At 42.9% G+C, this 14,419-nt stretch overlaps 1 protein-coding gene across 2 annotated transcripts in view; it reads left to right on the top strand.

Moving 5' to 3' along the window:
• The window catches only part of LOC149246620 (pterin-4-alpha-carbinolamine dehydratase 2, mitochondrial-like), a 151,434-nt gene extending 137,310 nt beyond the window's left edge, over positions 1-14,124 (top strand). For both annotated transcript variants that reach the window (XM_089455726.1, XM_089455725.1), the window contains exon 6: positions 13,779-14,124. In XM_089455726.1, the coding sequence (XP_089311852.1) occupies positions 13,779-13,870 (92 nt within the window). In that variant the 3' untranslated portion in view covers positions 13,871-14,124. The remainder of the gene's footprint in view (positions 1-13,778) is intronic.
• Positions 14,125-14,419: the final 295 nt, after the last annotated feature.

Genomic DNA, 14,419 nt, shown 5'->3' with positions numbered 1-14,419 from the left:
GAGGGGCCTTTATCCAATTAAACTTGTTTATTTACGAAAATCATAAAGGAGAGGCTATACCCACATTATAATAGATGTTTGGCAGTCCCCACATGCCACGTCACTGCTTAAATCCCGCAATCGCAACTTCATGAAAATCCCGCAATCGCAACATTCAATATCACCGATATAACATTGCCGATGCCCCTATTTCCGATGGAGCGGATGCAATATTATATTAAACTGTTTTTGATAACTCTGTCCGGTCCACAACTCTATCGCAATCGGCGGTCCGTCGGGTCCACAACTCTATCGCAATCGGCGGTTTGACATCCTTTTGAAACTTGCAATTATTGCGGATGCGATATTACATTAAGTTATGTTATAATGGTGCAGCGGGTCCTCAATACCATCGCAATCGACAGATTTGACATGACATTCCTTTTAAGACTTGCGGTACATGACTTCCGACGAGGCGGACGCGATATTACATTAAGGTGTATTATAATAAACTGTTCGGGTCCGTATATTATATCGCAATCGGAGTTTTAATTTGACAAGCCTTCATAACTTGCGAAGGTTTTGATATGGCGGATGCGATATTAATTAGGGTGTGTTATAATGGGACCATCGGGTCCGCAACTCATATCGCAATTGGAATTTCAGTGTAACAAGGCTTCAAGACTCGTGATGCGGTGGATGTGATATTTCAATAGAGGCATATTGTAACAGAATCGTCGGGTCCGCAATGCTCCTCTGATTTCGCTGTTTTCTTCCTTTAGCACTTACTCTCGGGTATATGCGATAGGTGTCATTGTTCTTCCCTTTAGCACTTACCCTTGGGCATATGCGATATGCTCTGATAACTCTTCCTTTGACTTCCGATAGCTCTTCTTTGATAGCTCCTGTTCTTGACTTCCAATGGCTTCTCAATGTCTTTCCAATGGCTTTCCTTCTTGGCTTCGTACTACTGTTACTTCACGAATCTGCTTCTCCTTGGCTTCACATCATCATTTAGTATCCCAAAATATTGCCATGTTGACATCAATGACAATCTAGATCAACAATCTCCCCCTTTGTCATTGATGGCAATATTCTTCTTCTCTCCCCCTTTGACATCAATGGCAAAGGAGTGCACAAGGACTCCCCCTGTCGAACTGCTCCCCTTGTCATGGTGCTCTTCCTTTTTTTTTACTCAAGATAGAGAGATTGCTGCCTTATCATCAGCTAGCACATTATCCGTTCTTCATGTCTCAAAAGAACTACTTTATCATGGCTTCAACAATGCTGCTCCAAGAATGTCCCAAACAGACCTTTAAAGTTTGCTTTTAACCATGCTCAAGTGTGGGCAACGATGCCTTAAAGATGCTCCACTTCAGTGCTTCCAAATAGACTCCAAATAGCCACACACCAAATGTCCAAGTCCAAGTTTTTATGCTTCTGCAATCCGAATTTTGTTGTCTCCACAGTCAGAATTAAGAGGTCTTCATAGTCCGAATCAAGAGAAAATGCCACTGAAATTGTTTTTCTCGCTATCTCTCTTCAGATCCGAGTTCCTCTGTATCTCTGTGCTTCTCCTTAAGTCATTGCCATCCAATATTTCAACATCATTGCATTCAGATGAAATGGTGAGAGGTTGTGCCTTACTGTTGCTATTTTTCTAAGTGACGAGCATCAACCTGAGCTATATTCGACTGCACAACATTCTTCTTTCTATAGTCCTTTTGATGAGCCATCTTTTCCTTGTGTTCTTTGCAAGTTATCTCCATTAGCAGATTTTGATATCAATCTGTGACTGTCTTTTAAATTCTTTCTACTGACTAACAACTTTTTGCAATGCTTCAATTATGTTAAATGCTACCAACTACTCTTTCTTGTGTAGTGAACAAAACATTCAAGCTCCATTTCCAGATGTATCTATTTGTTTGAAGGTTGCATCTATTTGTGTCCACAATTTACCTGTTCTCACATCATATCCTTGAGTCGAGACATTCAACTTCTGTAATAACAACAACATAGTTCTTTGCCCCATTTCTTTAGCATTAGATGGCCTTCTCTGCTGCTCCAATTTCTGCTTAGTGATCAAGTGGAAAACATCTTCAACAACAGTCCAATGGATAGATAAGAGATCATGTTCTTTCTAAGGAGTGTTCCTGAGAAATGATCTATCAAAGAATGATTGTCAATATAGCTCATCAAGGATTTCATAGGGACCCTTTCACGGATAGCTTCTGCAATAATGATCAAGAATCACAAGCTCCCCCTAACTGTATGCATGGTCTCTTTTTGGCAGAATCCCATCATCAAACACTCAGAATATTAAGGATATGTTTATCAAGTCAACAACATGTGTTGTTGGCTGGAGAGTTCAAGAGATTTTCAGATTGTATTTGCTTTCTTCTCCATACTTGTGTAACTTTTTTCTTTGGCATAGTTCTAGCTTGAGTAGGTGCCCAAGTCAAGTTACAATCACGTGCCATATGACCAATGTTATGACACTTGAAGCACTCTATGTTGTTTATGAATAAGAATTCATGACTTCTTCTTGCAAAATTGCTTCTTAGAGATTGTCAGGGACCATAATATTTATCTTTGTGATATGCCCTACAATCTTTTGCCATGTGTCCAAAGTTTGTACAAGCATAACAATAACCAAGAAATAAACTTTGGTACCTGGGAGATGGAGATTTCCTTGATGTACTTCTGAAGTCTTTCTGCCTTGAGATCCTTTGATGATAACCATTGCTTCTCGCATCCTTGACATCATTTGCATTTCTTCTTGGAACATGACTTCATTATTGCCTTGAATATTATCCTTACCTTTGCTGAAACTGGGAGCATCAACATTTCTTTCTGACTTCCTCACATCTTTGTTGTTTGAAGCATTGTCATTCTTGCTTGAGGATTTACCTTCATAGCCAAGACCTGATTTATCAAATGGAGATCTTTGATGGCTGAGCATGTCATCCAAGGCTTGAGAGCTCTTCAAGATTTTGTTCATCCCTTCAACCTTTTTCCCGAGGGAGACAATCTCTTCTTCCAATCTTTCACAATCATTATTCTTCTTAGCAAGTTGTTTCTCAAACTCTTCCTTGATACGTATTGCTTCATTTGCTTCTATTTTAAGGGAGATGATATCTGACTTCATTTTGAAGATTTCTTCATTTTCTTTTGCTAGACTGCTCTCCATTTCTTCCTTGATCCTTGTAGCTTTACATGTTTCGGTCTTGAGAAGGTTGATGAAGATTTCTTCATCCTTTGCTTTTAGTTGACATATCATGGTGTTTCTCTCCTTTTTTGCTTCATCAACCTGTCCTTCTATGATTGCCAATGCTTCCATTGTCTTCTCAACTCCTTGTACTAGCTTTCTTGCTTCTTCTAGTTGAGATTTAAGAGAGGAGACCTCTTCCTTGTATTGACCAATCTCTGCTTCAAGTTTGTTCAAGCTTTTGTGCCTTTGTTCAAGGTGGCTTGACAAGGTATCTTCCCATTTCTTTGCCTTATCCAATTGATTTGTCATGGATATGACTTCTTCATGATGCTTTCTTTTGTTTTGATGAAATTCCTCCTTAAGCTTGGCGAGCTTTCCATCCCTTTCTTGTACTTGAAGCTTGACAAGGTCAACTTCCTTCCTTGTTTGGTCCTGGTCTCCAGCTAGTGCTTTCTTCTTCAGTTCCTTGGTTTCCTTTTTCAAATTGACAATCTCTTCCATGGCAGCCATAAGTTGTGAGGAGATCTTCGTCAAAATCTTTTTCATTCTCTTCATCTTCTAGGTCTTCTTTGTCCTTGATGTCATCATTCCTAGTTTTAGCTTCCTTGATGGTTTATGGATTTCCTTCTTGCTTTCCATCATCTTCTTGACTAGTGGTTATGGTCAATGCTCCTTTTGAGTGAAGGTCATGAAGTCTGTCCCATATACCCTTTGCTAACGAACACTTTTCTAAATTGGCCTTTATAGAATTTGGTAGCCCATTCAAGATTGCCTTCATCGCTTTTGCATTGTACTCCTTGGATTCTCCATCCATCATGCTATCAACAATCACCGATTTCCAGACTTCAATGCCTTGAGTCTTTAAGAAATTCTTCATTCTTGCTTCCCATATATCAAAGTTTCCATTGAGCAATGGATCCTTCACAAATTGACTGACTTCAATTTCAGTGGTTGAGGGAGACACATCTTTAGGAGGATTGGAGACTTTCTTCCTTGGCTTTGCCATTTGTGTTCTAAATGATCAACCTTCAAGTTGTTAGGCTTTGAGTGAAGGTACTGGCTCTGATACCAATTGTTGGAAAGACTGAGAGGGGGGGATCAATATTCCTTTTCAATTGTTAGTTTTACTAGTTAGATCACTTATATTTAGAACACAAAATGAACAATAGGAATAAATGCTTTTATTAATATAATCTTTATAATGAATCAAGTACAGTGTATATAGGGCTCCAACCCTTGATGAAGACACCGATCTTCAATCTCCCAGGCTCCAACTTGTTGCCAAGCACCAACTTGGACTTTTGTGAGGCTCCAACCTCTAGGACAGTGACCTTATCTTCCCAAGGCACTGACCTTGCGTTTAGAGGCTCCAACCCCTAGGGCACCAACCCTTCTCTGGTATAGTCTCCGACCTGGTTTCTTGAGGACACCGATCCTCTAGTGCTCCAACCCTATCCTTTCCAAGGCACCAACCTTATATTTGCCAAGCACCAACTTGGACTTTCCAAGGCACCAACCCTGTCAATTATGAGGCACCAACCCCAAGGGCTCCAAATCTATAGCTTTACTTTGTCAAGGTATATTTGGTTGTACTTCACGGCTCCTTAAGTCTTCTTCACCGAGCCGTGTTAATCTTCAGCTTCATTGCTACATCAATGACAACCTGTCTTCATATGAAGGAGTCTTCACAACTCTTCATATTGCCCAAAGAGAGTCTGCAAAGTTACCTCATGATGATTACAATAGTGCATCACGATCTTCAATAATGTCTCCAAGATCTGCTGAAGTTTTTCAACAAGATATTTTTAATAGACTGCGCTAAGCCTCAATGTATGCACAAAAACACTTCTCTGTTTCAAGCCTATGTTCTTACTGTCCCGGTAACTACTTCAGGAGTGACTGTGATCTGGATTTAAACAGGAACGCAACAAATTACAGAGATAACCATATACACAAAGATGCAGTGGAAATAATACTTCATTTCATTAATGGAAAACACTGAAATATGCTTACAGACAGAAATGGAAATAAACTAGCTAGGGTGATGGTAGCTTATCTCTGAGAAGAGATGTGATGGCTACATGCCTCTGAACTGTGTTACAATGAGGCTCGAAGGCCTATTTATTGTTGAGAAACAATGGAAAAACCCTTAACATTCCCAAAACCTAACCCTAGGAGATGAAACGCCAAACTGTGGGCCCCGTTTGGGGGTAAGTTGGTACATCAACTTCCCGGGGTCGTAACTTTGGCATATGATCTCCGTTTGACACGTACAATAGCTCATTAGAAATATCTATCCGAGCACTATCATTGTTGGAATGGGCAACACCAGTCCATTCCATGGACTCGTGTTGCCCTGGATTCCCCAAAAAACGTCGTTTAGGGCCTCAAAACGGCTCCGGAAGTTCAGGACCCGAAAAACTGCTAAAAATAGTAAGTTGTGCTACAATTAAGGAAACTGAAAATGCTGAGAAAGACAATGGTGGGGGTCCAGGTGGACTTGGCAGGTGGCCACCAATATCCACCTGGATCATTCCTCCCCCCTTAGGAAGCAATGGTCCCCATTGCGTTGAGCTCTTCCATGAGATGAGGAAACTTCTGCTGAACTTGTTCCCTGGTGAGCCACTTGCCCTGCTGAAGGAGTTGGCCCGCTTTGACAACTCGATACAGTTGGATATTCTGTTGGCGAGTGTTCTTGATCTGTGTGTCCATGATCCGATCAGTTGCAGCTTGTTCCATGCAATCTGGATTTAATTCTGTGGGTTTGAGCTGTTCTGCAATGTCGGATGTGTCTAGCAATGGTGGAAAGTATGGCCGAAGGCGGTCCACATTGAATACTGGGTGCAGGCCAAGGAATGGGGGAACTCTGAGCTCAAATGCATTGTCTCCCATAGCCTTAGTAATGGTGTAAGGACCATATGAGAGTGGTCTCAATTTCCGATAGGCTCCAGTAAGGCGTTCCTTTTGCAAATGCAACCAGACTTTGTCGCCCACCTGAAACTTGTGTGGCACCCGATGTTGATCATGTCGCTGCTTGTACTTGGCATTTGATTTCTCAAGAATGTCATGGACCTGCTGGCGAATATGTTGGATGCGCTCAATGAAGCTGGTGGCCTTATCTGTTTCGGACTGGACATGAGCTGAATTCATGTGAGTAGCTGCAAGTGGCATGGCCACATCAATGGGGCATAGTGGCTGGAATCCCAAACCCACCTGAAAAGGGCTATGGCCAGTGGAGCTGTGAAGAGCTCGGTTGTAGCTGTGCTGAACGTAGGGGAGGCTCTCGTCCCATGTGCGTGGATGCTTTGAGTTATACATGCGCAGAATGTGCACAATCATCCTATTGACAACCTCTGTCTGGCCATCAGTTTGAGGATGGAAGGCTGTGGACTTCGTGAGTTTGGTGTCCAGCATTGACCAGAGACTGGACCAAAAGGTGCTGAGAAACCGACTGTCCCGATCTGAGATGATAGACTGTGGGATCCCAAAGTGCAACCACACTCGTTCAAAGAAGAGTTTAGCAGTGGCTTCTGCTGTGATATTCTTCTTGCAGGCCATCATAATGGCCATCTTTGAGAACCTGTCGACGACCACAAAAACACAGTCATTTCCATGCTTAGTGGAAGGAAGGCCTGACATGTAATCCATGGAGATGGATTCCCAAGGTCGACTAGGGGTAGGCAACGGGGTATAGAGGCCTTGCTTCTTAATGGTCGGTTTGGCAATGGCACAGGCAGTACATGATCGGATGTACTTCCCAACATCCTGTCGAAGATTCGGCCAATAGAAATAGTTTTGCAGTACTGCCACTGTTTTCTCGACCCCGAAATGCCCAGCAGCCCGACTGTAGTGTGCTTCCCAAATCATCTTGGCACGCTCGCTTGAAGGAACACAAAGGTGACCGAGGTGGCATAATAGGGCATCTTGGAGGTGAAAATCTGCAACCTGCCGACCCTCCAAGAGTGTCTGGTATGTGTGGCCGAATTCTGGGTCGCTTTTGTAGAGAAGTGGCCAATCAGAAGTCTCGTGCCTGCAAGAGTTGAGCACGGTGGTTAGCGCCATGATCGGTGGTCGACTGAGGCAATCTGCAACATTATTGGTGCTGCCCTTTTTATACTTGATATTCAAGTGAAACTGTTGCAGGTATGTAGACCACTTCTGATGGCGATCATTCTGCAATTTCCCTTGGGTCTGTATGAACTGCAGAGGTCGGTGGTCTGTGTGGATGACCGTTTCCTTCCCCAAAATGTAATGCTTCCATTGTCGGCAGGCCTGTACAATGGAATACATCTCTTTATCATAAGTGGGGTACTTCCGGACTGTGTCTGAAAGTGTTTCACTGTGATATGCCACTGGATGTCCATGTTGAGTAAGGACTGCCCCAATAGCATAGTCAGAGGCATCTGTCTCGACCTCAAATGGTTGTTGTAAATCTGGTAACGCGAGCACTGGTGCCGTGCAGAGGCGATCCTTCAACTCCCTGAATGCCTTCTGTTGAGATTCAGACCAAAAGAATTTTGCTTTCGCCCCGCCCTTGGTGACTTGACTCAAGGGCCAAGAAATATGAGAAAATCCCAACACAAACCTGTGGTAGAAGTTGGCAAGACCTAGAAAGCTGCGGAGCTCTGTTAGAGTGGTTGGAGAGGGCCAATCCCGAATGACTTGGACCTTGGCTGGATCGACATGCACCCCCTGTTCATCAATGATGTATCCCAGATACTGAACCTCGGTCATGCCAAAAGTGCATTTCTCCAAATTGGCACATAGCTTGTGTTGCCGCAGTGTTTGGAGAACCTGTCGGATGTGTTGGAGGTGCTCTTCCCAACTCTGGCTGAAGATCAGAATGTCATCCAAGTATACTACTACAAAGGAGTTGGTGAATGGCCGCAAGATGTCATCCATTAGCCTCATAAAGGTTGCAGGAGCATTCGTCAATCCGAAAGGCATGACCAACCATTCGAAGAGGCCCTCCTTGGATTTGAAGGCAGTCTTCCACACATCTGAGGGTTCAATTGGTACCTGGTGATATCCTGACTTCAGATCGATCTTGCTGAAATATTTCGCCCCCTTTAGTTGGTCTAGGAGGTCATCAATCCGCGGGATCGGGTACCTATTACGGACAGTGATCTTGTTCAGCGCCCGATAGTCAATACAGAGTCTCCACGTCCCATCCTTCTTCTGTACCAACACTATCGGGCTCCCACAGGGCGAAGAACTCGGACGGATGTGACCTTTCTGCAGGAGCTCCTGAATCTGCCTCTTGATTTCATTGTTCTCCAGAACGGAGCGCCGATAAATTGGTCCATTGGGTAGCGGCGCACCTGGGGTCAGATCGATGGAGTGCTTGACTTGACAGTGCAGAGGAACCCCTGCCGGGGAGGTGAAGATGTCTTCGTACTCCTCCACAATCTTGTCCATCTGTAGCTGCTGTGCAGAGGGACCCTGTTTGGAGGCCGCGGCCACTGTCTTCTTCTTCCCTTGAGGGCGTATCATCAGGAAAACAAATTTCCTGGTTTTGGAAATGATCTTACTGCATTGTTTTGCAGTAATCAAAGAGATGGCGGCAGGTGGTGCTACCTCTGGTATCCTGAACAACTTATTTCCCAATGTAATAATAACAGCACGGGGCCTTGATTCATACACAGCATGTCGCTTCCACAAGTATGGTTGTCCTAGTAATACGTCACAAACTTCAAGGGGAGCAATGTCACACAATACCTCATCCGTGAAGGGCTTGATGTTGTATGGAAGGCGACACTGCTGGCTCACGCGAAGATCTCGCCCTTGGTGAAGCCACCCAATGGTGTATGGTTGTGGATGTGCTGTGGTCGGTAAGCCCAACCGCTTCACGACCTCTGCCGAAATGAGGTTCTTTTGACTCCCGCTATCAACAATGAACTGTATCGGGGAGCCCTTTACCCACATCTGGGAGTGGAAGAGACGCTCCTCCTCCTCTGGATCTTCGGGTTCATTTTTCTGGATCTTTGCGGTAGCAACAGTGGCGCTGGGATCCGCATCAATGATTTGCTTCCCTTTTTCATACCCCTTATCGGGTTCTGACTCAGAGTCGGAACATGCATCTGATTCTGAAACCTTTAGCTCAGCCACCAGTGACTGCTTGGCCCGACACTCACTTGTGTTGTGAGTGGAGCTCTTATGGAACTCGCACCATTTTCCAGTGTCCTTTCTCGGCTTCGCGGCGTTTCTCTTTGCTTGCAGCTTCGGCTGGTTGTCTTGAGCTGTCCCGCCTTGGCTTTGTCCTTTGTTCTGTGGTTTAGGGGCACCTTTCCCCTACTTTGGATTCGCAGATCCAAAGTCTCGCTTCTTTTGTTTAAACTTCTGCTCGACCTTGACGGCATACCGGTATGCTGCGCCGAGCGAGGGGATGTTTAGGAACTGTATTTCTTCCTGGATGTACTTGTGCAGGCAGCCACGGTATTTGAGTATCAAATGTTGCTCCGAATCCTTGATACCCAACTTTGTGCGAAGGGTATGGAAAAGATTGGTGAACTCCGGCACGTCTTGGTCCCTTCCCTGCCACAGCGTGGTCCACTTTATGTATTCATCCTCATAGCTTCCGACAGGGTAGTACTGCTCCTTGATGGTATCCCGGAACGAATCCCAGGTGGGTGCGGCTGAAAATAGTGAGCCAGTACTTTCATTCTTCTGCTCGCAGTAGGTTTCCCACCAGTCCTTGACGTGGGGGGCTGCTTTGAGAAGAGCAAAAACAATCTTTTCCCGACTCGAAAATTCATGAACAGAAAAATAACCCTCTAGCAGATTTAACCATTTATCTACGGCATCGGCGTCTATCTGACCCTCGAATATGGGGATTTCAAAATTAACTTGTACCTTAAAGGGTGTGGCGTTTCCAGAGGAGCTGCTGGAAGCCGATGCGCCGCTTCTGGGTAGCCGCTGAAGGATCTGCGCAAAGCTGTCCATCATCGCGTTCTGTTGTCGCTCGAGCGCTTCTTCGAGCAAGATTTTGATGGGATTTCCTGCCCCCTCGTCTTTCTTCTCGTCCGCCATGGGAGGCCGTCGGGATTTGCGAGGCTGGTCTTGCAAAGGTTCAACCAGTTCAAGTCCTAACTCCTTATATCCCGACCTTGTTGGGGACATGCAAAGAAAAACAGAGAAAAAGCAGACCGCTCTGATACCACTGATCCGGATTTAAACAGGAACGCAACAAATTACAGAGATAACCATATACACAAAGATGCAGCGGAAATAATACTTCATTTCATTAATGGAAAATACTGAAATATGCTTACAGACAGAAATGGAAATAAACTAGCTAGGGCGATGGTAGCTTATCTTTGTGAAGAGATGTGATGGCTACATGCCTCTGAACTGTGTTACAATGAGGCTCGAAGGCCTATTTATTGTTGAGAAACAATGGAAAAACCCTTAACATTCCCAAAACCTAACCCTAGGAGATGAAACGCCAAACTGTGGGCCCCGTTTGGGGGTAAGTTGGTACATCAACTTCCCGGGGTCGTAACTTTGGCATATGATCTCCGTTTGACGCGTACAATAGCTCATTAGAAAGATCTATCCGAGCATTATCATTGTTGGAACGGGCAACACCAGTCCATTCCATGGACTCGTGTTGCCCCTGGATTCCCCAAAAAACGTCGTTTAGGGCCTCAAAACGGCTCCGGAAGTTCAGGACCCGAAAAACTGCTAAAAATAGTAAGTTGTGCTACAATTAAGGAAACTGAAAATGCTGAGAAAGACAATGGTGGGGGTCCAGGTGGACTTGGCAGGTGGCCACCAATATCCACCTGGATCAGACTGCTTCAGAGGAGTGATTGTCGTGGTTTTCACTTCTACAAATTAATTAATTTCAGGTCTAAGCCTTTCAAAGATTAACCTAGTCAAAAGAATTTCTTTTCCCGCTCGACCTTCGGCTTCCTTCTTTTCCCACTGGACCTTCGACTTCCTTTCCTCTGTTCCTTCAAGTTCATGAGTTGTGAACTGTCTCTTCTTTGCTGTGATAGATGCCCGATTCACCCGTTTGAAGTGAAGCGTTTTAAATTGTATTTTTATGAGTCTCACCAATAACCAAAAGACACGTTCATTGGGAGGAGAGGCCGACTTATGAGGTTGCGCATTAAAATTATATCGGAGGGGCCTTTATCCAATTAAACTTGTTTATTTACAAAAATCATAAAGAATAGGCTATACCCACATTATAATAGATGTCTGGCGGTCCCCACATGCCACGTCACTACTTAAATCCCGCAATCGCAACATTCAATATCACCGATATAACATTGTTGATGCCCCTATTTCCAATGGAGTAGATGCAATATTATATTAAACTGTTTTTGATAACTTCGTTGGGTCCACAACTCTATTGCAATCGGCGGTTCGTTGGGTCCACAACTCTATCGCAATCGGCGGTTCGTCGGGTCCACAACTCTATTGCAATCGACGGTTTGACATCCCTTTGAAACTTGCGATTATTGCGGATGCGATATTACATTAAGTTATGTTATAATGGTGCAGCGGGTTCGCAATACCATTGCAATCAGCGGGTTTGACATTACATTCCTTTTAAGACTTGCGGTACATGACTTCCAACGAGGCGGACACGATATTACATTAAGGTGTATTATAATAAACTGTTCGGGTCCGTATAATATATCTCAATCGGAGTATTAATGTGACAAGCCTTCATAACTTGTGAAGGTTCCGATACGACGGATGTGATATTAATTAGGGCGTGTTATAATGGGACCATCGGGTTCGCAACTCATATCACAATCGGGGATTTCAATGTAACAAGGCTTCATGACTCGTGATGCGGTGGATGCGATATTTCAATAGAGGCATATTGTAACAAAACTTCGGGTCCGCAATGCTCCTCCGATTTCGCTGTTTTCTTCCTTTAGCACTTACTTTTGGGTATATGCGATAGGTGTCGTTGTTCTTCCCTTTAGAACTTACCCTTGGGCATATGCGATATGCTCTGATAACTCTTCCTTTGACTTCTGGTAGCTCTTCTTTGACAGCTCCTGTTCTTGATGTCCAATGGCTTCCCAATGTCTTTCCAGTGGCTTTCCTTCTTGGCTTCTTGCTCCTGTTACTTCATGGATCTGTTTCTCCTTGGCTTCACATCATCATTTAGTATCCTAGAATATTGCCATGTTGACATCAATGACAATCTAGATCAACACTTTAGTCTTCCTCTTCTTTGCTCTCCTTCTCTTCCTTGATCGAGTTTCTTGTGGTGGGTGAGTGCTCTTCAAGTGAGGTCGAAGTCTCTTATATATAGGCTTCACAATGTGTCAAATATCCTGTCATGTGGCCGACTTACTCCTTCATGTAGGTCGACTTGTTGCTACTAGTTCGACAAGGTATTGAAGGGTTTTTGACTTAAATAAATTTTCTTTACAATATGTAAATGCCCAAAAGGGTCTTTCATACATGACAATAACTCAATTGACTTGTAGACTCAATGACAAGCCCTAGAAACACTCAATGTGTGCTTGACCTAAAAATAAATTTCCCCTGAGCATGAAAGCAATGCCTCAAGAATAACAATAATAAATTTATTTTTCTCTTTACAACAAATACATAAAATCATGATTACGTATGTCATTATGAAGACCGAACCTAGTTACATATTTCAACATGGAGTTGATGTGAAGCTCATAATACTTGAGAAGTCAAACACCAGACTTGCTGATAAGGTCCCTCTAGATTTGATGCTAGAGGATTTTAAAGTGAATATTTGGAAGCTTAATGCGGTGAAACTTCAGATAAGAATTGGTTTACTAGATGTCCACTACCTCAGTAGTAAGATACCTAAGGTTGCAGTTCATCCTGTAGTATACACCAGCACATGTGTAAACATAGTTTATAATCAACAGGGGCAATGGAGCATTAGAATTAAGGTGACCCACATGTTACAAAGAAACCCCAGATGGAAAGGGAGTCAGGGATGTTGGAGTCAAAGGTTGCATTTATGGCTTTTCATTTAGGATAACACAACCCTTGAAGAGTGTTCCACTTTCATATGGAGGAGCAACTGCAATTTTTGGTTAGAAAGGCATGTATTGCATATGGACAAAGAAGACCATCTGAGAAACACGTTGCATGATTAGTTTATGACATATCTGTTATATCTTAACTGAATTGATACTCTTATAATTGCATGCATTAGGTAAATTTGAAGCCTCTTTGTACTTTTGAGTCTTGTAGCACTTAGTTGCAATATTTTCATTGTTGAAGCATCTATTGTAAACAGTTTTCTTTTTATTCCTTGTCATAGACACATAGGATGAACCATAAGAGTGAGGCTTTTCCCTCTGATGTGACACATCAGAGGATAGAGTTCTATGAAACCTAAATTAACTTATGTTCAAGCTTATATTATAGGCATTTACAGAATGTTTTTTTCGATCCAATGTTCTGTCTTTGCCCCTATGTAATTTTGTATGTAAGAGATCTAAGTGGGAAGGACATGCAGTTTCACTTAATCCTTTCCCATGAGCATCAGATAGCAACTTTGGTGATCACAATATACCTTCAGTATTCCGATGAAGAACACTGAAAGCAATTTTCACTGTTTTATGGACAGGTGGTTTAACTGAAAACGACTTTATACTTGCAGCAAAAATTGGCTCTCTGGATGTGGAACCGTTTCTAAGAAAGAAAGCTGCAAAGAACTAAACCACAGTGCCCTGAAGAATCACCTTTATTCTATCAGTACTCTGGGTATGGGGATGTATCAAAGTAACTGTATACAGTATTCATACAAATATTTTTGAAATGGGAAATCTGTTCTTGCTGTTTTCAGTAAGAACAATGTTAATAAGTAGCAATTTGCATTGTATTTCTTAAACTTTTGTCTTTGGAATGAAAAACGGGTCATCCTACTGGTATTTAAAAGCTATAATCACAAAATATGTTTTTTATTTGTTTTATCTATTAATATTTGTAATTCCACATATGAGCCAAAAATTTGTGGCCTTGCTATACATTGCTGCAAATGCAATTAAAATGCAGTTGTCCAAAGATGAGAGAGATTCATGAGCAATTTAGTGCACTCTTCAATATGGTAGCCATGCAAACTAGAAGCAAAATTGAGACAATAATTACTATCTCTTCATTCTGGATGTTTTGTAATATTATATTTTAAATTAAATCTTGTCTTGCAAAAAATTAGGATTGTAGTTGTTGTTGTATTTGTTGTGCACAAGGTGAGATAACCTCGTCTGT

This window comes from Pinus tabuliformis, chromosome 7 (assembly GCF_031772625.1).
Source record: "Pinus tabuliformis cultivar Carrire ecotype Pingquan chromosome 7, CPIR1, whole genome shotgun sequence".
NCBI lineage: Eukaryota > Viridiplantae > Streptophyta > Pinopsida > Pinales > Pinaceae > Pinus > Pinus tabuliformis.
The sequence above is the reverse complement of the archived record's forward strand: the minus strand, read 5'-3'. Positions and strand labels throughout refer to the sequence as shown.